This window comes from Hemitrygon akajei, chromosome 19, assembly GCF_048418815.1.
Source record: "Hemitrygon akajei chromosome 19, sHemAka1.3, whole genome shotgun sequence".
In the NCBI taxonomy this organism is placed as follows: Eukaryota; Metazoa; Chordata; class Chondrichthyes; order Myliobatiformes; family Dasyatidae; genus Hemitrygon; species Hemitrygon akajei.
Genome location: NC_133142.1, coordinates 49725828 through 49750147, shown reverse-complemented (window position 1 = coordinate 49750147; position 24320 = coordinate 49725828). Strand labels below are relative to the sequence as shown.

At 43.5% G+C, this 24320-nt stretch overlaps 1 protein-coding gene and 1 pseudogene across 2 annotated transcripts in view; one reads left to right on the top strand and one right to left on the bottom strand.

Moving 5' to 3' along the window:
• Window positions 1–24320, top strand: part of sema3h (sema domain, immunoglobulin domain (Ig), short basic domain, secreted, (semaphorin) 3H) — a 209040-nt gene that overhangs the window by 152224 nt on the left and 32496 nt on the right. For both annotated transcript variants that reach the window (XM_073072477.1, XM_073072476.1), the window contains exons 8-10: window positions 945–1059; window positions 3985–4054; window positions 23350–23494. In XM_073072477.1, the coding sequence (XP_072928578.1) occupies window positions 945–1059; window positions 3985–4054; window positions 23350–23494 (330 nt within the window). The remainder of the gene's footprint in view (window positions 1–944; window positions 1060–3984; window positions 4055–23349; window positions 23495–24320) is intronic.
• LOC140742137 (Y-box-binding protein 1-like) lies at window positions 12406–14049 on the bottom strand (annotated as a pseudogene).

Genomic DNA, 24320 nt, shown 5'->3' with positions numbered 1-24320 from the left:
AGCTTCTTTTGGCGTTCCTGTAGCACTAGGTTTTTACAGGGTGGGGTTGCTGGCCCCGTGCCCAACTCTCTTCCTTTCACAGCTGGGCTCAGGATCATCTATGACGGAGTTAAACAGGCAATGAATAGAGTGTAAATATCTGTAATATTAGACATAAAGGACCCCTGAATCTGAAACCCCTTCTTCTTGCCCTCATGAATGTTCTCCTAATTTATAATTGACTCATTTCTTCAGTGAAATCTTTTTTACAGCTTCTCCGGCTAATCCCAGTTCCAGCCCACTAGCATCATATCTTGAAATTACCCTTTGTTTCACCGAATATTTTCACACTTAAGACTGCTATATTGCTGAGCGTTTAAACTTACTTCTCAGATGCCCAGTTCATAACACAATCCGTTCTGACGAAGGGTCTCGGCCCGAAACGTCACAGTGCTTATAACCATATAACATATAACGATTACAGCACGGAAACAGGCCATCCCGGCCCTTCTAGTCCACGCTGACGCTTACGCTCACCTAGTCCCACCGACCCACACTCAGCCCATAACCCTCCATTCTTTTCCTATCCTTATACCTATCCAATTTTACTTTAAATGACAATACCGAACCTGCCTCTACCACTTCTATTGGAAGCTCATTCCACACAGCTACCACTCCCTGAGTAAAGAAATTCCCCCTCATGTTACCCTTAAACTTTTGCCCCCTAACTCTCAAATCATGTCCTCTTGTTTGAATCTCCCCTACTCTCAATGGAAAAGTAGGGGAGTAGGGCTTCTTCCTGTAGACGCTGCCTGGCCTGCTGCGTTCCACCAGCATTTTGTGTGTGTTGCTTGAGCACAAGCTTAGTTGATGGATGACCACTCTGTGGTCAAGCAAAATAGGTTGGGTGCAAGCTGATGTTCACAGGTGGTGCTCAGCTGATCGAACTCTTTTGTCTTCTCCAGAATGACATCGGTGGTCAACGCAGTCTGGTCAACAAATGGAGTACCTTCCTAAAGGCAAGGCTTATCTGCTCCATTCCAAGTTCTGAGGGAATTCAAACTCACTTTGATGAACTACGTGAGTATTGCGCAATGTAAAAGGCTAATCGGACACTGAAAGGAGTGCATTTGGAAAGTGAAAAGAGATATTATGTGCAAATATATAACAGTAATTCTTTGCTACGTTTTGCCTTACTCATAAGCTGGGTTGTAGCCATCCCATTGGCGTCATTAAATGAAGGATGCTGTATTTCCACGTTGACTCCAGGATTGTATATAGGGAATTACACAGTGTTTAATTTGTAATTAATTGGATATTAGAGTGCATTACCAAAAGCTTTTTCAGAGTGACATGTATGAAAAGCACAAGTTGCAGTAGGTGTAAGCTGCTGAGGAGTGGTACAGTAGCATAATGCTAATACAGTCCCAGCGACCTGGGTTCAATTCCCAGCACAGTCTGTAAAGAGTTTGTACATTCTCCCCATAACTCCTGGGTTCTCCAGTTTCCTCCCACAGTCCAAAGGCGTACAGGTTAGTAGGCTAATTGGTCACATGGATGTAATTGGGTGTTACAGGCTCGTTGGACGGAAGGACCTGTAGCTATGCTTTATCTCAAATAAATAAACAAACATTCAACAAGATCGACAAATTGTGTCTTCAAAGACAAAACTGGGTTTAGAGATACATTTGCAAAGATTAGGATTAAGGCAGAGAACCACTGCCGGTGGTGAGGAAACTATTTTGGATACACACTAATCACAAACTTCCAGAAATACTAAGTTCTAAAAAATGACAGACTAGTGGTGGTTTCAGAAATAGAGATATAAAGATACCCAACGGCACCTCGGATAAAAAGAAAATTTGTACAAGGTTTTTCTTGTACAAAATGTGGTTTTTCTCCCCACAGTCTGTGGTAAACATCATTATCTGCAGGTTTTTAACACAATGAGGGCTATTCAGCATCTCAACTTTCAAAATGCGAATCCGTTCTGTGTCATTCAAACTGGTTCTGTCCTGGTTGTTAATTAGCAGTCTTTGTTAGTATAAGTCTATAGAGATTTCTGCCCATGGCTGATAATATGTTCAGTGATCCAGTGAAAGTTTGTGTCTGCATACCTCACACCTCCACTCTGATAAAAACATACGGGTATAAGTGAGGGTATAAGTGAGGGTAAAGTGAGGGTAAAGTATAAGGGTATAAGTGAGAGGAAGATAGAACTCCTGCAATACTCGGTGTATTTCACCTATTGTTTTTAAATAGATGTGTTCCTGATGATGCACATTCCTTCCTAACTCTAGCAGTGCTGGAGAAGTGTTTTAGTGCAGTGACCAGCTAAAATGGCCACAGTTGCTCCCGTAAATCCCCGTCAATCGCAATCTCTCATTTATCTCCCTCTTTCACTGGCCTATCGAGTCTTCCTGATTCTCCTGCCTACAAACAGCATTAAAGGGACAACTTACAATGGCCTTTCAGGTAAACAATTCATCAAAAGTCCATTGACTTCCTGGGAGGAGTGTTGAGACAGATGTCAATTCAAGACCAATAATATCTTTTATAATCAATTTGTTCAGATCAGTGACACTGTCAGTGTCTATTGCCCATGCCTAATGGTCCCAGAGCTGAGAACGAAGTGGAGAGTCAACCACATGGAGTTATATACATTCTAGACTGGGTCGGGATGGCTTATTTCATTCTGTGAAGGATATTAATCACCTAAATAGGGTTTTGTAACCATCCAGTGGGATTCTGGCTTTTTGTTATAAAACTAAAGATTTTATTATTTATTAAGTTTAAAATTCCCAACTGCCATAATGGGATTTGAACGGATGTTTTTGGATAGATAGATAGATAGATACTTTATTCATCCCCATGGGGAAATTCAACTTTTTTTCCAATGTCCCATACACTTGTTGTAGCAAAACTAATTACATACAATACTTAACTCAGTAAAAATATGATATGCATCTAAATCACTATCTCAAAAAGCATTAATAGTAGCTTTTAAAAAGTTCTTAAGTCCTGGCGGTTGAATTGTAAAGCCTAATGGCATTGGGGAGTATTGACCTCTTCATCCTGTCTGAGAAGCATTGCATCGATAGTAACCTGTCGCTGAAACTGCTTCTCTGTCTCTGGATGGTGCTATGTAGAGGATGTTCAGAGTTTTCCATAATTGACCGTAGCCTACTCAGCGCCCTTCGCTCAGCTACCGATGTTAAACTCTCCAGTACTTTGCCCACGACAGAGCCCGCCTTCCTTACCATATCAGTGAATGCATAATCTGGAGTGCAGTGTGAAGGAGTGATATGCTATCAGAAGCGTCATCTTTTATTTGAGATTGTTAAATGAAACGGTGTAGATGTGTGTCAAAGATCACGTGGCAATTTCTGGTGAAAAGCCATTAGGCCTTCTAGTTTTCCAGTCAACATTTGTGATGCTCCCCCAGCACCCCACGTCCCAAACAGAAAACATTTTATTTTCCTCATTGTGTTCTTCCTTGTATAATTTATATTTTTCTTGGCATGAAACTCCCTGTCATGCATGGTGATAGAGACAGATACTGCCCCTAAGGGGCATTTAAAAAAGCTCTTAGACAGCCACATAGATAATAGAAAAATGAAGGGTTATTTAGGAGGGAAGAGTTAGATAGATCTTAGAGAAGATTAAAAGGTCGGCACAATATCATGGGCCGAGGGGTTTGTACCGTGCTGTAATGTTCGATGTAACTGTTACGACTTTTATACTATGTATCTGTGATTCTATTGCCGATCAGTTTTTCATTGCAACTGTGCATACAGTATATGTTCTTGTATATATGACAAGCTGACCATGTTTGCAGGACTATGCAATGAAAATATAACCATTTAATTTGCCAACTTTTTAATCGAGTAGTCAATTACTTTCAACGGGACTCAAAGTAAGATACTGCATTGACAGTCTTCAGTCACCAGCCTCAATGCCAAGATTTCTTCTCATTGGTGCCAATACTCTCTGTTTTCTCTGCAGAGGATGTCTTTATTCTTCATGGGAAAGATAAAAAGAATCCATTGATCTATGGAGTTTTCACAACATCCAGGTGAGTGACTTGTTCAAAGAGAAAGTTAGATGGTGGGTGATTTGACCAAAGCTCTGTTGAGAATGAAGCATGACCATGGCAGTATTATAATGAAAGCTAGGTTCTATTTAGTATGTTGTAATCAGCTTTTGTCATCTAAAGCTGTGATTGTAACTGGCTCTAATACTTCCTCTAGCAGCTTGTTCCATATATCCACCACCCTTGGTGCAAAAACACGTTTCCAGATCCCCTTTAAATCTTTCCCTTCTCACCATGAGCCTATGCCCTCGAGCTTTAGACTCCAGTGCAAAATGCAACACTGAAGAGACAAGAATGGAAAAACTGAGAGAGGTTGTGTTAAGAGCAAGACGTTCCTTGATGTCACCTTTTTACAAATTTACTTCCACTAATTCCAAAAATCCTCTGCCTGTCCATTTCCTTCACCTCAGGAATAGTATGGTAATGTCATCATGGCTTAGAATCCTTCCCTAAATCCTTCCCCTCTTCTATAAACCTCTTTTCCTTAAAACCCAAACCTTTGTGCCTAATAACACATCAGAAAAAGCTATAACAGTGTCAGTTTGACATCAAGTGCACTAGCATGAGGCGTCTTCAACCATTTTCTCTGTTAAAGTCACAGTATGAATCGAAAATTATACAGTCCTGATGAAGGATCTAAGCCTGAAACATCAACTGTTTATTCTTCTCCATAGATGCTCCCTGACCTGCTGAGTTCCCCAGCCTTTTGAGAGTTACAAATGGAAATTGTTGTCTAGGGATGCCTCTGAGCATAGGATGGGGTTTGACTGTAATAAAGACCAAACACTAATGTATTGATTCTGACCTCTTTGACTGTTGGCACCATTGATGGTTTTATGGAAGAAGGCGGCATCATCAAGCTAGAAGCCAAAGTTTACAGATAGTAAAGCAACCAGAAATACCACCTAACATTTAACCTTGCTTAAGATAAATAAAGCTGCACAAAGAGCCTGCCGTCTCTTATCAGCGAGGTCAATGTTGACTCCTGACAGGCAGCAGGCAGTTCAGAACTACAAAGTATCTCTTCAAAAGGTTGCGATGTGGTGATAAGGAACGTGCTTATCTCAGAAAGCGGAGAGGGGAGCAAGGCCCTTGATCTTGACTCGTTTTGTGAGAGTTGTTAGCGAGCAGTTTTTGAAACTGTAAATTTTCAATGTCCACTCAGTGAATATCTGAATAAAGCACAATGTACAGTCTTGGCTACATACATTCCTGACTTTGCTTGGATAATTAAGTATGCTTTAAAACAATCTGCAATTTCAAGTTTATGTTTTAACATCTGCCAACAATCATAGACGTTGATTTATTAAATGTTTCACTGCAATGAAATGACATATATGTCACTTTATTTTTGTTTCATTTCTAAAATGACTGCTTTCATTCCTCAATAGGAGAAAGAGTTATTTTTAAGATTGCTGTTGCTATAACAGGATTTCCAGATAAGTTGTTCTTAATGAGGAGAGGCTGTCTTGTGGGTAACACAGCCAGAATGCTCGCACACTGCCTCTTTGACTGAACACAGTAACACACTACACTTATGTATCCAGGCTATCACACAGAACACAATATGTGGAAGCCAGGCATCTACGTTATAGGTAGGGTGTGGGCAGTGAATGAACTCACAGTCAAGTCAACTAGAGCCTGGGAACAAGGAGAAGGATCAAGAAACAACTTTAATTCGCCATTTGCATTTACTCGTCTTAGGAATTTACTGTGGTGTGTTGGCCAGGGCACAACATGCAACATTAAACAACATCAAGAAATTATAAAGAATTGGAGGAACTCAGCAGATTAGGCAGCATCTATGAGGGGAATAGACATCCAATGTTTTGAGCTGAGACCCTTCATCAGTATTGAAGGAGTCCTTCAGGAGTCCTGATGAAAGATCTCCACCCAAAACGTCAACTGTTTATTGCTGTCCATAGATGTTGCCTGAACTGCTGAGTTCCTCCAGCAGTTTGTGTATTGCTCTGCATTTCCACCATTGGCAGAATCTCTTGTCTTAATCTCATGGTACAGTTTCCTTTTTAACCCATTCTTTCCAAGAGTTTTGAATGGCCCAACTCTTTGTTTCCCTTAGTTTCCCCCAAAACCTATCCCTTCACTTTTCTCCAGGACTTGTCTTCATTTCCCACTTAATGTTTTTTAGACTCTTTGCTGTGTATCTAACTCATGCAATTGCTGCAGTTTGCAGGCTTCGCTGTTTCATGAGTAAACCATTCAATCTTTCTATCCTTGGGGCCAGTGTTGTTAGTCTTCATGCATATATCTATTAGAAAGGTAACCGAAACCTGTGCACAGTGGCCTGAGCTTGCTGAACCCTTAACCTTAGAATTTGTTCTTAACGAGTCCAAAGTCAGCTCCTGTCTTATGCTAGTGAGCCAGCTCCCCTCATCAATCCCTCATGATTGATTGATGATACTCAACAGAGTACCTTTCTACTCAAAGGTGGTAGGCCTCACTCACAGGGATACTTTGAGAACTTGGTTATTCCACCACCAGCCACATTCTCCTCTCCTTGCTCCTTTCCACCTTCCGCAGAGACCACTCTCTCCATGACTCCCTCATTCCACCACCCATCCTTCACTGACCCTTGGCACTCTCGCAGTAGGTGTAACATCTGACCTTGACCCTCTCGCTCACCATTATCCAGAGGCCGCCTGAGCAGCCATTCCAGGTGTTGCAAAGGTTGACATGCATCTCCTTCAACCAGGTGTACTGCATTAGGTGCTCCCAGTGTGGCTTCCTCTGCAACACCATGATCAAGCACAGATCAGATAACACTTTTACAGAGCAGCTAAGCTCCGTCTGCAGTAGCTACACTGAGCTCCCAAGTGCATGCCATTTCAATTCCCCCTCCCATTCCCTCACTCACCTGTCCACCTTTGGCCTGCTCCATTGCCAGGGTGGGACCCAACTCAAGCAGGATGCACGACACCTGGTATTCCACACGCATAGTTTACAACCCAATGGCATGAGTATTTCCAATTTGAGGTAAATCTCCCCGCAATAGGTTTTTCTCCCCCACCTTCCATAAGGAACAGTAAGACAGAGGAGCACATTTAGGCCATTCAGCCCATTGAGTTTGCTCTGCCATTCCTTCATGCTTGATTTATCATCCTTCTCAACCTCATTCTCATGCCTTCTCCCTGTAACCTTTGACATCTTTACTAATCAAGAACTTATCAACCTCAGCTTTCAATAAAAGCAATGGTTTGGATTGCACAGCCCTCTGTGGCAATGAACTCCACTGATTCACTGCCTCCTCATCTCTGTTCTAAAGTGGCGTCCTTCTATTCTGAGTCTGTGCTCTCTGGTCCTGCACTCCCTCACTTTGGCAAACATCCTTTCCACATCCACTTTATCTTTAAGTATTCAGTAGGTTTCAATGGGATCCCCCCCCATTCTTCTAAATTCCAGCAAGTACAGGCCCAGAGCCATTTAATGCTCCTCATATGTTAACCCTTTCTTTCCCAGGAACCTCTTCCTTCCAACCTTCACATTTTTGTACTTTTCCCCCAAACTGCCCCAGCCTCCCTTTTGTCCCTCCCTGCCTGCTGATTCCACCCTCCCGCCCCCCCCCCCACACACACACCCCTCACCCACAGGTTCCTCTTCCAATATAATTCTGGTTTGAACTCCCTAATGGTTACCTTTCTCCTTACCTGCCCATTGCCTCTCTCTGTGCTGCTCCCCTTCCCTTTCTTCCATGGTCTTCTACCCTCTCCAATCTGATTCCCCCTTTTCCACCCCTTTATCTCTTTCACCAATCAGCTTCCCAGCTCTTTACTTCACTCCTCCCCCCTCCCAGTTTCACCTAACAGTTACCACCTTGTACTTCTTCCTCCCCTCCCCCCCCACCTTCTTGCTCTGACCTCATCTTTTTTCCCAGTCCCAATGAAGGGTCTCGGCCTGAAACGTTGACAGTTTGCTCTTCCCCATAGATGCTGCCTGGCCTGCTGAGTTCCTCCAGCATTTTGTGTGAGTTACCTTTCTCAGCTCATTTGTTCATCAGAATCCAGCACCGGGAACTCCTTGAGATCCTACTTCAGCAGCAGTCTCCAATCTTCACACTCCCCTCATCTGTCCTTTGTTTCATTTTTTTTCCTTTCTCTCTTTGTCTGTCTCTTCAAACATCCACCTGCCGTGCCTACTACCTTCCCCTACCTGGCACAATCCGCCTTGTGTCTCACTCCCCTCCTCAGTCCACCAGTCACCTCAGAGTCATTTTTCACCCATCTCCTTCCCCTCTTTATCCTGGTCAACTGACCTCTGCTCCACTTCCTGTCCTGATGCAGAGTTTTGATCCAAAGCACTGACAATTCCTTTCTGCCCATTTGCTGCACAACCCTTTGAACTCCTCCAGGAAGTTGTTCATTGCAGCACGTCCTGGTGTCTGCAGTCTCTTGTGTCTCCATACTTTAAGACCAGTTAAGTCCACATACCTGACATTCACAAACATTGAAATACCACAAAAATTAGATAATTAATAATATTTCTTGACAATCAAAAAAAAATTAAAACTAAAGCTAAGAGGCAAAAATCAAGTGAACAGCCAGAGACTTTTTCCCCGGGCAGAAATGACTAATAGGAGGGAGCACCATTTTTTAAGGTGATTGGAGGAAAGTATCGGGTGGATGTCAGAGGGAAGTTTTTTTACTCAGAGTGTGGTATGTGTGTGGAACTCCCTGATAGGGGTGATGGTAGAGGCAGATGCATTAGGGACATTTAAGGAACTCTTAGACAGACACATGGATGACAGAAAAATGGAAGGCTATGTAGGAAGAAGCTTTAGATTGAAATTAGAGTAGGTTAAAAGGTCATCACAGGGACACAACATCTCAGGCTTAATGTTCTGTACTGTGCTGTAATGTCCTAAATAAATGGGATTAATATAGATAAGTACTTGAAGGTCGTCCTGTACTGTGCTGTGATGTTCTAAGTCTCTAGAAACAATTAAATATATTTAAATCAACTCAATTAAATACAAAAATGGATTACGTTGTGCTGAAATATTAGCTTTATTTCTCACATGTACATAGAAATATTGAAATATAGAGTGAAATGTGTTGTTTGTGTCAATGACCCACAGTCCGATATGTGCTGGGGGCAGCCTGCAAGTGTCACCATGTTTCTGGCATCAAAGTAGCTTGCCCAGTCCCTGGCAACTGTTTCCTTCCATCAAAAACAATGGACCCAATGAACTTCATGGAGTGGACTTCTCCAGTATTAGTGGCTGCTAGAGTTCTGTTCTCTCCCACTGAACTCCCATGAAGAATCCAGCATTGGAGCACAGTTGCTCCAAGAGCAGTCAACTGTGTAGAACCTCAAGATTTCTGTTTCCACTTGGAGGTTTTAAGCCATCATAGCCAGCCAGCTGTTCTGAATGGACCGTCCAGCTTCTAATCAGATGTAGGTGCCAGGGAGGGTAAGAATAGGAAGATATGGCAGATGAATGAGTGGTTGAGGAACTGGTGCAGGGCACAGGGTTTCTGAATCAGTTAGATCTCTTCTGGGGAAGGTATGACCTGTACAAAAGGGTGGGACTTGAGCCCGGGAGAGACCGATATTCTTGCGAGCGGATTTGCTAGGGCTTTTGGAATGAGGAATCTGTGGAATTCATTGCCACAATCAGCTGTGGAGGCCATGTCATTGAATACATTTAAAGTGGAGGTTCATTGGTTCTTAATTAGTCAGGGCATCAAAGGTTACTGGGAGAAAGCGGGAGAATGGGGTTGAGAGGGATAATAAATCAGCCATGATGGGAAGGTGGAGCAGACTCAATGGGCTGAATGGCCTAATTCTGCTCCTATATCTTATAGTCTTATGATGAATTATTAATACAATATTTAATATATTTAATATTTTATATTATAATATTTCCTGTCTTTGATCGTCTGTATCTACCCTATTGTTTTTTGTTTGGGTCTTCCACTGCAGTTCCGGCATAATAGTGTTAATTACATCCATTTGTCAATTGCCCTTTATTACTACAAGTGTTGATGATAACCAGCAGGTGAAGAGATAAGTTAAAATATAAGCTGCTGGAGGAACTCAGTGGTCAAGCAGCCTCAGTAGGAGGGAAGGAATTGGTGACATTTCAGATCAGTGCTGGGGAAAGTGTAAAGGACATGTTCAAATTCAGATTCAGATTTGTTCACACATGTATGTCAAAACATACAGCGAAATGGCGCTGTTTGTGTTAACAACCAACACGCCCAAGGGTGTGCTGGCGGCAGCCCGCAAGTGATGCTGTGCATTGCGGCTCCAACATAACGAGCCCACAATGCTCAGCAGAACAAGAAACAACAAAGCAATAACGGCTAAACAAGCCCTTGTCCTCCTTCCCACACACCCACACAACCAAGATCAAGATCATTGTCACCTGTATGCATAAACAGGATACAACCCAAATAAAGCATCATTCCTCCAGACCAGGGTGCACCCCCAAAGCATAACTACACATAAAGCAAAATATTACCATAAAAGAGTTAATGAAATATAATTCAAATGCATGGAGTGTGCAGTACATGTGTACAGTAAACAGCTCATGTCCTAATGCCAAGACCTCGGTGGTGGCAGGGTATTCATTAGTCTCACAGCCTGAGGGAAGAAGCTGTTACCCAGTCTGGCAGTCCCAGTCCCGATGGTTCTATACCTCCTTCCTGACAATAATGGGGTCAAAGAGACTGTGGGACTGGGATGGGTGATAGGGATCCTCAGCAATGCTTTGGGCCCTTCATCTGCAAAGCTGCTGGTAAATGTCACCAATAGGGAGCAGGGAGAGTCTGAAGATCTTCTTGGTGGTTTTTACTATTCACTGTAGAATCCTGGAGTCCGATGCCTTGCAGTTTCCGTAGCACGCAATGATGCAGCCAGACAGGACACTCTTGATTGTGCTCATGTAGAAAGCTGTTAGAATGGGGACGGGGAGTATTACATACCTCAGTCTCCTCAGAAAGTGTAGATTAATACGGAGGTGTCGTCCACATTGAGCCTCGTGCTGTTGTTCTCACACTATCGGACAAGCCTCTCTCCCTCCTCTCTGTATGCCGAGTCATCATTGTTGCTGATGAGGCCGAGCACTGTGGCATCATCCGCAAGCTTGGTGTTGTAGTTTGAGCTGAAACTGGCATTGCAGTTGTGAGTCAGTAGTATGAACAGCAGCGGACTGAGCGCACAGCCCTGGGGTCATCAGTGCTCAGCGTGCTGGGGCTTCAGATGTTGCCGCCAACCCGGGCTGACTGGGGTCTCTCCATCAAGAAGTCCAAGATCCTGTTACAGAGAGAGATGTTGAGTCTCAATGAGGACAGCTTATCCACCAGCTTCTGAAGGATAATTGCGTTAAAGGCCGAGCTGAAGTCAATGAACAACATCCTGGCTTATGAAGCATCATTTTTGTTGTGTATGTGGCCGTTTACACAGCAATACCACTAATAAAAACGCTAGAGACTGGAGCTTAGTTAACGGGGCTTTTTACTTACAGAATCCGAACTGAACACAAATATACAGATCAATACGCGCCTAATAGCGCATGATCAATAATGTGTTATTACGACATAAAGTAGTCCCATATTATACAGTAGGCTATATGGTACACTCCTCCCCTTTAATTTAAAAAGTGTATCAACATTTTTTACACTAAACAAATACCGTATGTGTACCCTTAATATACAAATGCCCACCCACCGTTTAATTAGTAACTTAATAATATGAAATTATAACAAAGTAACGTAATAATAATTATAACTCAAGTCTTTTGTGGGGGCGGGTCTTCTCTGCCCCTCTGAGTAATGTCTGTCAATAAACTTGTTTGTTTTAATACAGATTTCCATATAAGAGTCATGAAAAGCATAGGGAGTTTCTATGGTCTGCTTCAGACATGACTTGCCACCAACAAAAGAAGTGGTTGGTGATCTGCTGTCTCTGCTAGTTATTCAAAAGTCAGGGCAATCCAATGACTCATAGGAAGATCAGTACTTTACCAGTAATCTTTCACCGTTTGGTGCAGCAGATGATGGAAATCCTGTTGTTCGTTCCATTGTTCTTAAGCTGCTGTTAAAGTACAGTTTTGCTGATATTAAAGATTACTTGCAGTGCTATCTGTCTGGCTCAGGAGGGAGAATTCCTGCAGATGCACATTCAGCACGTGTGGAAATACAACAATAGAGACCTTAAGTTTGTTGCCAGAATTCGCCTCTGTTTTGATGCTGTTCCCCAACTTCTTTGTGCAAAACAAGACACATTGGCTGAGGATTCAAAATATGTACGTGCAAAAGAAACTTTCCTGCAAAAGATTCAGTGTATGATTCTCAATGGAGGAAAAAATTGCTTCAAGATTTACCTTGTGCGAAAGCTGTTCTGTTTGAATGGAATTGATTTTGTCTTCTGTTAGGTTTACCTTTTTCCCCAGCAACCTGGTTTTCATTTATTTCACCACCCTCAGTAATTTCTCCCCGAGGCTGGTTGCTATATTGTGGGTGGCGACCATAGCGACGATGAACAAAGTAAGGTGGGTAACGCTGTCTTCTGTAAGGAGGGCGATGTCGCTGATTTTGATCATCTTGGTTTTCTCCATCTGTTGCTGTCTCTGCTCCATCTCCTTTCTCTCCACCTTCAATGTTCTGTTGGTAATTACATGGTGGAGCTTGGTGGCGGGGGGTTGCAGTGACGATAATGATTTCTCTCCGTGGTATTTCGGCTTCCTTGGACTGGAACTCCTCTGGGACCAGTTACGTTTGCTACTTCTGCACCCTCTTCACCTTCCACTGCGTTGAACTCCACAGTTTCAACGTCTCCAACACTGCTGAGGTATTTCTGTGGGTTATTCTTTTTTATAGCAGTCTGATGTACAAACACATCTTCCTTTGTATCATTCCTGTTGATGAATCCACATCCATTTCGTACGTTGAACCACTTTACTGTTCCAAGAGCCTTTGTTGCGATGCCTTTCTTCTCCCAGGGGGATTTGGGTTTGTCTGGCTGTTGCTGCTGCTCCGTCTCGGCCTCGTTCACGGTGTTGATGGGCTGCGTGAGGTTGTTGCGGCTCCGTCTCGGCCTCGTTCATGGTGTTGACGGGCTGCGTGAGGTGGTTGCGGCTCCGTCTCGGCCTCGCTCATGGTGTTGACGGGCTGCGTGAGGTTGTTGCTACTCCGTCTCGGCCTCGCTCATGGTGTTGACGGGCTGCGTGAGGTGGTTGCTACTCCATCTTGGCCTCGCTCATGGTGTTGACGGGCTGCGTGAGGTGGTTGCTACTCCGTCTCGGCCTCGCTCATGGTGTTGACAGGCTGCGTGAGGTGGTTGCTACTCCGTCTCGGCCTCGCTCATGGTGTTGACAGGCTGCGTGAGGTGGTTGTGACTCCGTCTCGGCCTCGCTCATGGTGTTGACGGGCTGTGTGAGGTGGTTGCGGCTCCGTCTCGGCCTCGCTCATGGTGTTGATGGGCTGCGTGAGGTGGTTGCGGCTCCGTCTCGGCCTCGCTCATGGTGTTGACGGGCTGCGTGAGGTTGTTGTGGCTCCGTCTCGGCCTCGCTCATGGTGCTGACAGGCTGCGTGAGGTTGTTGCGGCTCCGTCTCAGCCTCGCTCATGGTGTTGACAGGCTGCATGAGGTGGTTGTGTCTTGGGCCAGTCTGAGGTGGGGGCTCCTGTGCTCCCTCTACTTCTTTCTTCTTTTTAACATTATTCCTTTCCACTTTTTCTGTCTCCAGTTGCAGAAAAAGCTCTGCATTTCGTATTCCTTGCTTGTATTGTTGATCTAGTTTCTTCATCCTTTTCTGATACTCCTACAAAGTGCCTTCCTGTAACTGCTGTAGCTGTCTTTTCAGAGATGTCAATTTCTCCTGGTACATCTGCTCTTTTACTTCCAGGTAGTCTTCATCATCCTGCTTATTGGCAATATCTGACTCCCTGTTGACGCTGTCTAGCTCCTCCTCGTCGTTGTAATAGTCGACAATGGGTGAGAGGAGAGCTGTGGACATCTTCCCCGCCGAGCTGCCCTCCTTTGCTGACACATCTAGTGCCTTGATGGTGTGCCAATCCAACTGGATTTTCCTGAGCCATTCACGTCCCAGCAATGGTGGTCCTCCATTTTTCAGTACATAGAGGTTCAGCTGCTGTGTTTTGTCTCCGGAGGTTACTGTCACTTTAATTTTACCTTTGGAACGTACTTTCTGTCCTGTGTAAATCCTTAGCAGTAGTTTAGTTTGTTTCAGAGGTATGTGAGAAAACAGTCCTTTGTAGTCGTGTACAGAGATCACTGTTAAAGCTGAGCCTGTACCCAACTCCATTTTCCGTCTCATGCCTGCCACTTGTGGAGTGATCCTTATTATTCTTCGATCATCTGTCTCCTTCACGCTGTGAAGTTACAGACAAGACAATTTACTTTTGTCTGAGTCATTTTCATCAGAACTGCTTGCTTCCATTTTGTGTGCATTGTTGTGTTTTCCTTTCTGGGGTTTCTTGTTTCTCTGTATTGTGCCTTTTTTCTGCTGTTTACTAGCTTTGCATACTCTGCCAGTGTGGCCCTGTTTGCCACAGTTTCTGCATTCCTTGTCTTTAAACCAACCGTCCTCAGGGTCATGTGATATGTTCCCACAACAGTAACATTTCTTTCCTTCATTCTGTTCAACATGTTCCCACAACGGTAATATTTCTTTCTTTCATTTCTGCTCAGTGACATTTTATTTGTGGCATATTCCAGAGAATTTTGTTGTATCTCGGAAGCACCTTGTGTGGCTATTTCTAATGATATTGAGATGTTTAGCACTTTCTTGAATGTAAGGTCACAGTTTCACAGTGTATGCCACACACTAACCTGTCCCTCAATGTGTCTGATAGACCAGCTCCAAATTGACAATGTTCTGATAATTTGCTCAATTCAGCACAATATTCAGAAATGCTTTCATTTTTGCTCTGATTCTGTTTATGGAATTTAAATCTTTCTGCAATGACCAGCAGTTTGGGGTTTAAATGCTGTTGGAGAGTGTCTACTATTTGCTTGAACGTTTTGTCAGCTGGCTTTTCAGGGGTTAACAAGCTCCGCAGCAGGTCGTGTGTTTTCGTGCCCATTACACTAAGTAAGATGCTGACTTTCTTTCCTCATTAACACCGTTAGCATCACAATATAACTCTATTCTTTCAATATAAGTTGCCCAGTCTTCAATGACACTATCAAATGCTGTAATGGTTCCAATTAACACCATGCTTGTTATGTTAATTTATCCCTGTTATGTTAATTTAGCCTCGATCCCGTGCTAATTTAACCCTGGTCCCTTGTTTTCTTTTTGACTCGCGTGACCTTTTTTTGCTAGTGTCGCGAGCGTACTCTGGCTAGATGCGCGTGTCACTCCCCTTTTTTATCTCCCTTCTGAGGCAGGCAGACCCTCTAGCCTCAGAAACCCCAGACCCTCAGCCCTAGAGTTTAGCGCCAGCTGTGGTCTCACCTGGACGTGCTGCGGCTCTTTCGGTCTCCCAATGTTCCCGACTCCGGCTGAACTCCCAATTCCTTCCAATTGCCGTTATCAATTAAAACACAGCATTCCGATACGATGTAAGTTCATTAACCTCGTCGCCAATTTGTTGTGTATGTGGCCGTTTACACAACAATATCAATAATAAAAACACTAGAGACTGGAGCTAAGTTAACATGGCTTTTTACTTACGGAACCCGAGCTGAACACAGATCAATACAGATCAATACGGGCCTAATAGCAAATGCTCAATAATGTGTTACAATGACATAAAATAGTCCCATATTATACAGTAGGCTATATGGTACAGTTTTCTAGGAGGGACAGGATGGAGTGAAGGCCCAAAACTATGGCATTATCACTGGATCAGTTCGAGCAGTAGGGAAACTGGAAAGGGTCCAATGTAGCTGGAAGATGGGATTTTATACAATCCATTACCAGCTGCTTAAAGCACTTCATGATTGTTGAGGTCAGTGCCACTGGGAGATAATCATTTAGGCCATTTACCGTCGCTGCCTTGGGCACCAGAATGATGGTGGCTGCCTTGAACATTCAGTCTATCAGGGGGGGACAGGAAGGCTTCCAACTGCAGGACTGACCTCCAGTCTCCAGGCTTACGCCATTGGGCTTGAAGTTAAAGCCCAACTTTAACTTGGAAGTTAGGCTTCCAATTGACCTGCAGGTTCTGATCTTTGGTATCGAGCAACGGGCCAGCCGAAGATGGAATCCCCAACTCCAGGCCCACTGACTGACTGGCCCTTGTGCCTCCTCACGCCTCCTGCCTGTATCTGATCCCCAGACCCACCAACTCGGGACAGCCCAATTCCACGGATGCCCTTCGCTATCCATCCACATCACTGGCTTTCAAGCACATGCGGAGGCTTGTCCACATTGAGCGTGGAGTGGAAGCCTCAGACCCAGACCTTCCTTGTACCCGTCCAGGCGCGTGGAGGCCTGACATCTAACTACCCCGTCCCTGTCCCCAAACCACAATCTGACCCCCAGCTCCCTCACATCGCTGTCTCCAAACCCTAACCTGGCCCCTAACTCCCGCCTCTGTCCCCAAAACCATCCCTACAAGCTTAAAAAACGAAACGATGATCTTGACAAAGACCACAGATCAGCTCCATCTTGTACCTACGTTTGTAAATGTGAGGGGTAGGTTCTTTTCACAGAGGACAGTGGGTGCTTGGAACATGTTACCAAGAACGGCATAGGACCAGACACAATACAGGCATTTATAAAGCATTTGGACAGGGACATGAACATGTACAGAATGGGGGAATATGGATCATGTGCAGCCAGATCAATTTAGTTTAATTTGAGCATTATTTTACTTGTGTTGGCATGTGCCCTAGTGGATAAGGCATCGGTCTAGTAATCTGAAGGTCACTGGTTCAAGCCTCAGCTGAGGGGACTTGTTGTGTCCTTGAGCAAGGCACTTAACAACACATTGCTCTGCGACGACACCGGTGCCAAGCTGCATGGGTCCTAGTGCCCTTCCCTTGGACAACATCGGTGGCGTGGAGAGGGGAGGGCTTGCAGCTTGGGCAACTGCCGGTCTCCTATACAACCCTGCCTAGGCCTGCGCCCTGGAAGCCTTCCAAGGCACAAATCCATGGTCTCACGAGACTAACAGATGCCTGTATCTATATCTATATTTTACTTAGAAATACAGTGTGGTTTAGGCCTTGCTTTTCCAGCCACACCATTCAAAAATCCCTGACTTAACTGATCACAGGAACATTTACAATGACCAATTAACCCTCTAACCAGCAGGTCCTTGGACTGTGGGCAGCAACTGAAGGACCTGGAGGAAACCCATACATTCCACGGGGAGGATGTACAGATTACTTCTGATAACACCAGTATTGAACTCCAAACTCCAATGCCCCAAGCTGTGATAGCATCATGCTAACCGCTACGCTATCATAGCGCCCATTATGGTTGGCACAGACATGATGGGCTGAAGGGCCTGTCCCTGTTCTGTATTCTAGATGCGACCTCATCTGCTGAGTTCATCCAGAATTTTATTGTTCCATTCCAGATTCCAGCATCGGAAGTCTCTTGTGTGTCCAAAGGCATAAGTAACCTGAACTTACATAACACATTCAACACAGGAATCAGCTCAAAGTACCCGTGAACAGTATTTTACACCAAGATAAAGAAAGTTGTTTTAGTCACTAATGTCTTGGTCATGGAGGTAGATTCTGAGGTGGTCCTCAGTGGTGGAGCAGAGGTCTGGAATTCAGGCTTAGAAGGCTGAAGTGTGCGCAGCCAGAGACTTTTTACCAGGGCAGAAATGGCTAACACAAAGGGGTGTACTTTTAAGGGGAGGGGTTGCCAGAGGTAAGTCTTTTTACACAGAGAGTGATGGGTGCTTGGAATGTTCTGACAGGGCTGGTGGTAGCGGCAGGCACATTAGGGGCACTTAAGAAACTCTTAGATAGGTACATGGATGATAGAAAAATGGAAGGCTATGTAGGACGGAATCGGAGGTTGATCTTAGAGTAGATTAAAACGCTGGCACAACGTCACGGGCCAGAAGCCCTGTACTGTGCTCTAATGTTGTACTGTATGTTCTATGGGAAGACACAGTATAACTGCGAGGGGAAAAAAACATGCAGTGAGCAGAACTGGGAAGTTGTGGGGATTTACAAAAAGGGCTGCAGGAAGGAGTGAATGTTAGGATAGGAATTTGCTGTTGGTGATTTCAGAGGAAACAGGTATCAGAGAAGGTGAGTGAGTGCAAGGGTGATGGGCAACCAGAAGACAATGTGCTTTCATTACATTGGTGCCGATTTTAATCTATAGAGATGCAGGTGGGCCGCAAGACAAAGATTTGCAGCTACCGGAATTTGTTGCTGGCTCAGTGTGAGGCGCGATGTCACCTACCGGCTGTGTGCTTGGGTCTCTCCACTGTCTCTGCAACGACACATCTGCTGATATTTTGTCTGCCGATTTTTTGATATGTTACTGCACTGCTTGGCGGTGGGGCTTGCTCAGCTATCAGCATCTCTGGTCTGATAGAGCAGATAACGTTTCCAAACAAGCTGCAATTTTCATTCCAGAACTACTCTGTTACTGGCAGTGTACGCAGGCAGCCTAGGCTTCTTGTCCCAGCTGACACGAGGTGTGTGGCATTTGTTGACCAGTCGGAGTTAACGTATAGTATTCTCCAGGGTTGCCTGCAACGCGTTGTTCAAACAGCTAACCTTTTCTGATAAGACCATAAGACACAGGAGCAAAACTAGGCCATTCAGCCCATTGGATTTGCTGCACTGTCCATCATCGCTATCAACCTGTTCTCCTGCCTTCTCCCCTTAACCTTTGACACCCTGATTAATCGAGTTCCTATCAACCTCTGCCTTAAATATACACAATGACTTGGCCTGCAAAGTGTGAGCAGCAATGAATTCCGCAGATTCACCAACTAAAACATTCTTTTGAATTTTTTTTCCTCATCTCTGTTCTACATGGACATCCCTCAGTTCTGAGGTTGTGACCTCTGGTCCTAGACTCCCCAACTGTAGGAAATGTCCTCTCCATATTTACTCCATCCAGACCTTTCAATATCCAATAGGTTTTAATAAGCTCTTCCCTCATTCTTCTGCAAGCACAGGCTTAGAGCTATCAAATGCCCCTCATTCCTGGGATCATTTTCATGAACCTCCTTTGGACCCTCTCCAATGCCAGCACATATTTTCTTAGATAAAGGGCCCAAAACTGCTCTCAATACTCACAATACACATTGCTCACAAGTGCGGTCTGACCCGTGGCTTATAAAGCCTCAGCATTACATCCCTGGTCTTATCATCTCGTCCTCTGGAAAGGAATGCTAACATTGCATTTGCCTTCCGTACCACTGACTCAACCTGCAAGTTGACCTTTAGAGAATCCTGCACGAATCCTTACACGTCCCTTTACACCTTTACTTTTTGATTTTTTCCCCATTTAGAAAATAGTCCACACCTTTATTCTTTCTACCAAAGTGCATGACCGTACATTTCCCTACACTATATACCATCTGTCATTCTCTCCATTTTGTCTAAGTTTGTCTTTGTCCATTCTCTCAGTCTAAGTTCTTCGTATCGTGCATAAACTTGGCCACAGAGCCATCAATTCCTTCATCTGAATCATTGACATACAACGTGAAAAGAAGTGGATCCAGCACTGACCCTGTGGCACACCACTAGTCACTGGCAGCCAAACAGAAAAGGCCCCTTTATTCCCACTCTTTGCCCCCTGTCAGTCAGCCAATCTTCTATCCATGCTGACGTCTTTCCTGTAATGTCATGGGTTTGTATTTTGGTAAGCAGCCTCATGTGCAGCACATTATTAGAGGCCTTCTGTAAATCCAAATAAACAACATCCACTGACTCTAGTTTGTCTATCCAGCTTCTTATTTTCTCAAAGAATTCCAACAGATTTCTCAGGCAAGATTTCTCCTTTAGAAAACCATGCTGACTTTGGCCTATTTTATCATGTGCTTCCCAGGTACCCTGAAACCACATCCTTAATAATAGACCCCAACATCTTTCCAACCATTGAAATCAGGCTAGCAATTTCCATTCTTCTGCCTCCCTCCCCTCTTAATGAGTGGAGTGATAGTTGCAATGTTCTAGACTTCAAGAACCATTCCAGAATCTAGTGATTTTTGAAAGATAATGCTTCCAGAATCTCTTAGACACATTTTTCAGAACCCTGGACCAGTTGGGTATAGTCCAACTGGTCCAGGTGACTTTTCTACCTTCAGACCTTTCAGCTTCCAAAGCATCTTCTCCTTAGTATTAGCATATATTATATCTTCAGATATTATATTATACCTTCATATTTCATCTTTTCTTTCTGAATGGCTTTTTTAAAGTTGCCTTCTGTTGGTTTTTAAAATCTTCCAATCCGCTACCTTCACCTTCAGCTTGGTAATCAAATCTGGTTCATTACAGAATGGCTGCTTCCCCAGTGGGCTCTCAAGGTCATTCTATAAATTCCCTCTATTGGGATCCAGCACCAACCAGATTTTCCCGATCTACCTGCATATTGAAATCTCCCACGATTATCGCAACAATGTCCTTTTTTACATGCCTTTTCTAACTTGTGCTTTAATTTGTAGCCCACATCCTGGCTACTGTTCAGAGGCCTGTACATAACTTCCAGGTAGATCAGGAAAATCTGGTTGGTGCTGGATCCCAATAGAGGGAATTTATAGAATGACCTTGAGATGGCTTTTTTGAGCCCACTGGGGATGCAGCCATTCTGTAATGAACCAGATTTGGGTGTATTTAAGGCAGAGATTGATAGGTTCTTGATTGGACATGGCATCAAAGGTTACAGGGAGAAGGCCAGGAACTAGTTTGAGGAGGGGTAAAAAGGATCAGCCATGATTGAATGGCAGAGTAGACTCGATGGGCCAGGTGGACTAATTCTGCTTCTAGGTCTTATGGTCTTACATTCACTCCTGGAAAGTTGAAATTGAAATTGAAATTCTCAACTCTCTGAACCTCCAATACTGCTGATGTAGAAAAGACCATATGCACCCTCCTCCAAGTCAATAACCAGCTTTTTTGCTTGGCTGACTTTGGGAAAGGCTGTTGTCATGACACCATGTTCCTAAGGCAGCTCTCTTATCACTTCAATGTGTGGCTTCACATCCTAGTCTAAATTCATCTTACTAATGCACCCATTGAAGAGCTCTTTCCGCAGTAATCATCCACAACAAGAAACTTGGCTGATTTTATTTCCTTTTTTCATTCTTCATTACTGTTCTCAGCATTATATACCACAACACCACATCTAAATGCACATGTCCTTGAACAGTTTATTTGAATGGTGTTAAATTTCAGATTAAATATTTGATTGCCAGGCTGAGAAAGTGCAGTTTTTATGGACCATGCATGGGTTTGTGTTTATATCATGCTTCTGATCTGCTAAGAAAACACATGTGATGTGTTATTAAAACCATTAGGATGTGGTGATGCTTTTGACACACCTTATCTGCTTTGTATTTACTTGCATATATTAGCAGAAGGATGGAGTTAAGGAGAGGAAAGATTATCTGCCTCCCCAGAATCCAAGAGCCAAATAGTTTTCAAGGGAAGGTGGTAGATAATCTGAAACAAGTTGGACAAAGACTCAGAGTAGAGGCAAAGATAATTTTTTAAACAACATGCTTTGATTTGAATTGCACTGTTTGTGAGGTAGAGGAAGAAGATTCATTGGTAATATTCCAAAGTAAAATCAATACATTTTTGAAAAGGAAATTGGATGTAGTCAGAAAGGTCTTTCAAAATTGTGGCACAGATACAATGGGCCAAATAACCTCTCTTTGTACTTTGAGATACCATGAAGAGCAGTATCCCTGTCAGCTGTACCCACTTTAGTAAGGCAGACACTTTTAAATAAATGGACAACTCTTCACTTCGTCTATCTCCTTGTTTAAGCAGCAGTTGACCAAAATCTCAGTGGTCTGGCTTGGTATTTAGCAGTTTTCTGTTTTCCCAAGAGATGAACACCCCTCTGATCAACAAAATCCAGTTTGGTTTCAGATTTCCCGAGAGTTATGTTCCACTACTGCAAAGAGAAAGAGGCCATTTTGTCCTTTGCGTCCATGCTGGTTCCCAGCAACCCCATCGGTCACATTTCCCTGTATCCTTGTTCTCTTTCCCACATCTATCAAATCATTTTTTTTGATAGTTATCACTAATGACCTACAGTAAGGAGTATTTTATAGCACCCAATTATTGTATTAGCACATATTTAGGATGTGGGAGGAAATTAGAGCACCCAGGGCAATGTGCCATCACCACACTGGCAGCACCCCTGGTTAGGATTGAAGCAGCATGTCACCTGCAGACAGTGACAGTGCCGTTGTGGCTTACACTCTACTGGTGTAACTTAGCACCAAGTCTGACAAAAACCAATTTGTCCGCATAAGCACATCTTCCCTTGTACACTTGGAAATGTTATAGTTGTGGTTACAGAAAATCCAGGCATTGTTTATGGGACAAATCAGACTTCTTCACCAACTGCTTAAATTACGTCTTTATATAATATCCAGGAAGTAAAGAGATGCATTCTCTGTGAATTATTCTCTCAAAGCAGTAGTGAATAATTGGTCGACGTGTATCTACAGAGAGATCTCCTAAACACGAGAAATTCGGTAGATGCTGGAAACACACACAAAGTACTGGAGGACTCAACAGGTCAGGCAGCATCTATGGAGATGAACAGATAGTTGATGTTTCAGGCTGAGGCTCTTCTTCAGGACTTGGATCTCCTAGCCTGCAATCCAGTTTTGCATCTCATAATGGCTCTCCCATATAAACAGGAGGAAATGGTTCTCTTTTGTCACACACTAAGAAGTGTACAATGATATTTGGACACCTGCTTCTACAACGTATGCCCAACCTGTGCTGAGCTTTTAGCCTCATCAAAGATGGACGTTTTCTTCTTGTTTTCGGCCATCAAAATGGATGCTTTCAGTTGTCATCACAATACCTTCGCTGACTTGATGCTAGTGGGAAAGAGAAAGAAATAAAGTAACTATGCACCTCTCCATGAAGATTTTCAACACTGTGCACTGTGAACTCTTTAACATATATGTTACTTCTAGCATCCAAGTAACAGTCTCAACCATCTGAAAGGTATGGTTGGGGATAATGTTAGGTACTGTGTCTCAGTATCACTTCAGTCCTGCTTTAGGGCATGTTACGTGATTCAGTCTGCAGTTCATTTAATCAGAACAGGTGTAGGTTTATTGAATCATCGCAAGACAAAGTCGAATGATATTTCATTTTGTTTTTTTTGTAGCAATATTCTCAATGGGTCAGCTGTCTGTGTTTACAAGATGGCCGACATTATAATGGCCTTCAAAGGGGAATTTGCGCACAAAGAGGGTCCTGACTACAAGTGGATGACGTATCCAGGACGTGTGCCTTATCCTCGCCCTGGGACGGTGAGTGACATTAATCTCTAGGCCAAGTGTGAAGCAAGTATTGTGCCAACAGTATTCTTCATTAAAAACTGAAACTCTCCCAATTATTGGGAAAGATGTTGCATTACATCAGTAAAACAGCTGAGGAATTTGGCAAAAAGAAAAAAAGAATAAGAGAAGACTAGGGAGACACGCAAGATTGCAAATGCTGGAAACAATCTGCTGGAGTTCCTCATGCAGGGTTTTGACCTGACACTCTGATAATTCTTTTCCTGTCACAGACGCTGCTCAACCCACTGGGTTCCACCAGCAGCCTGTTTTCTGTTAACAGACGGCAAGATCTATTGTATGCAATTCTCCAGCAAGCCTCAAACACTGTGCCCTATAAGAGGCTATAGAAATGAAACAGAGATGGGAATCACTCAGCAATAGTATTATGCTAACAGGATGTTATCATTAAATGCCATTAACATTGCATAATATTGACATTACAGTACATGCGGTTGCACTAGTGCTCAGAAATAGATCCCCAGTCAGCAGCATTAACATAATATATCTTAATGTCAGTGTACAGTAAACTACCTCTGAAATTCATTCCGTTGAATTTTCTGGTATGAAAGCTGACATCACTTGAGTAGAAATTCATTCATGAATACACATATAGCATTGCATTTTGACTATAATATGATTCATGGGTGTCCACTTAAACATTACTGAATGTTCTAGGGCCACTATTTATCAGTACTCAACAATTGTTAACTTGAAGGTCCTGACATGTTTCAATCCTAAATTAGAGTTAAATCCTTTGAAAAGCCTAATGAGTGCTAATCAGGAGCAACATGAACCA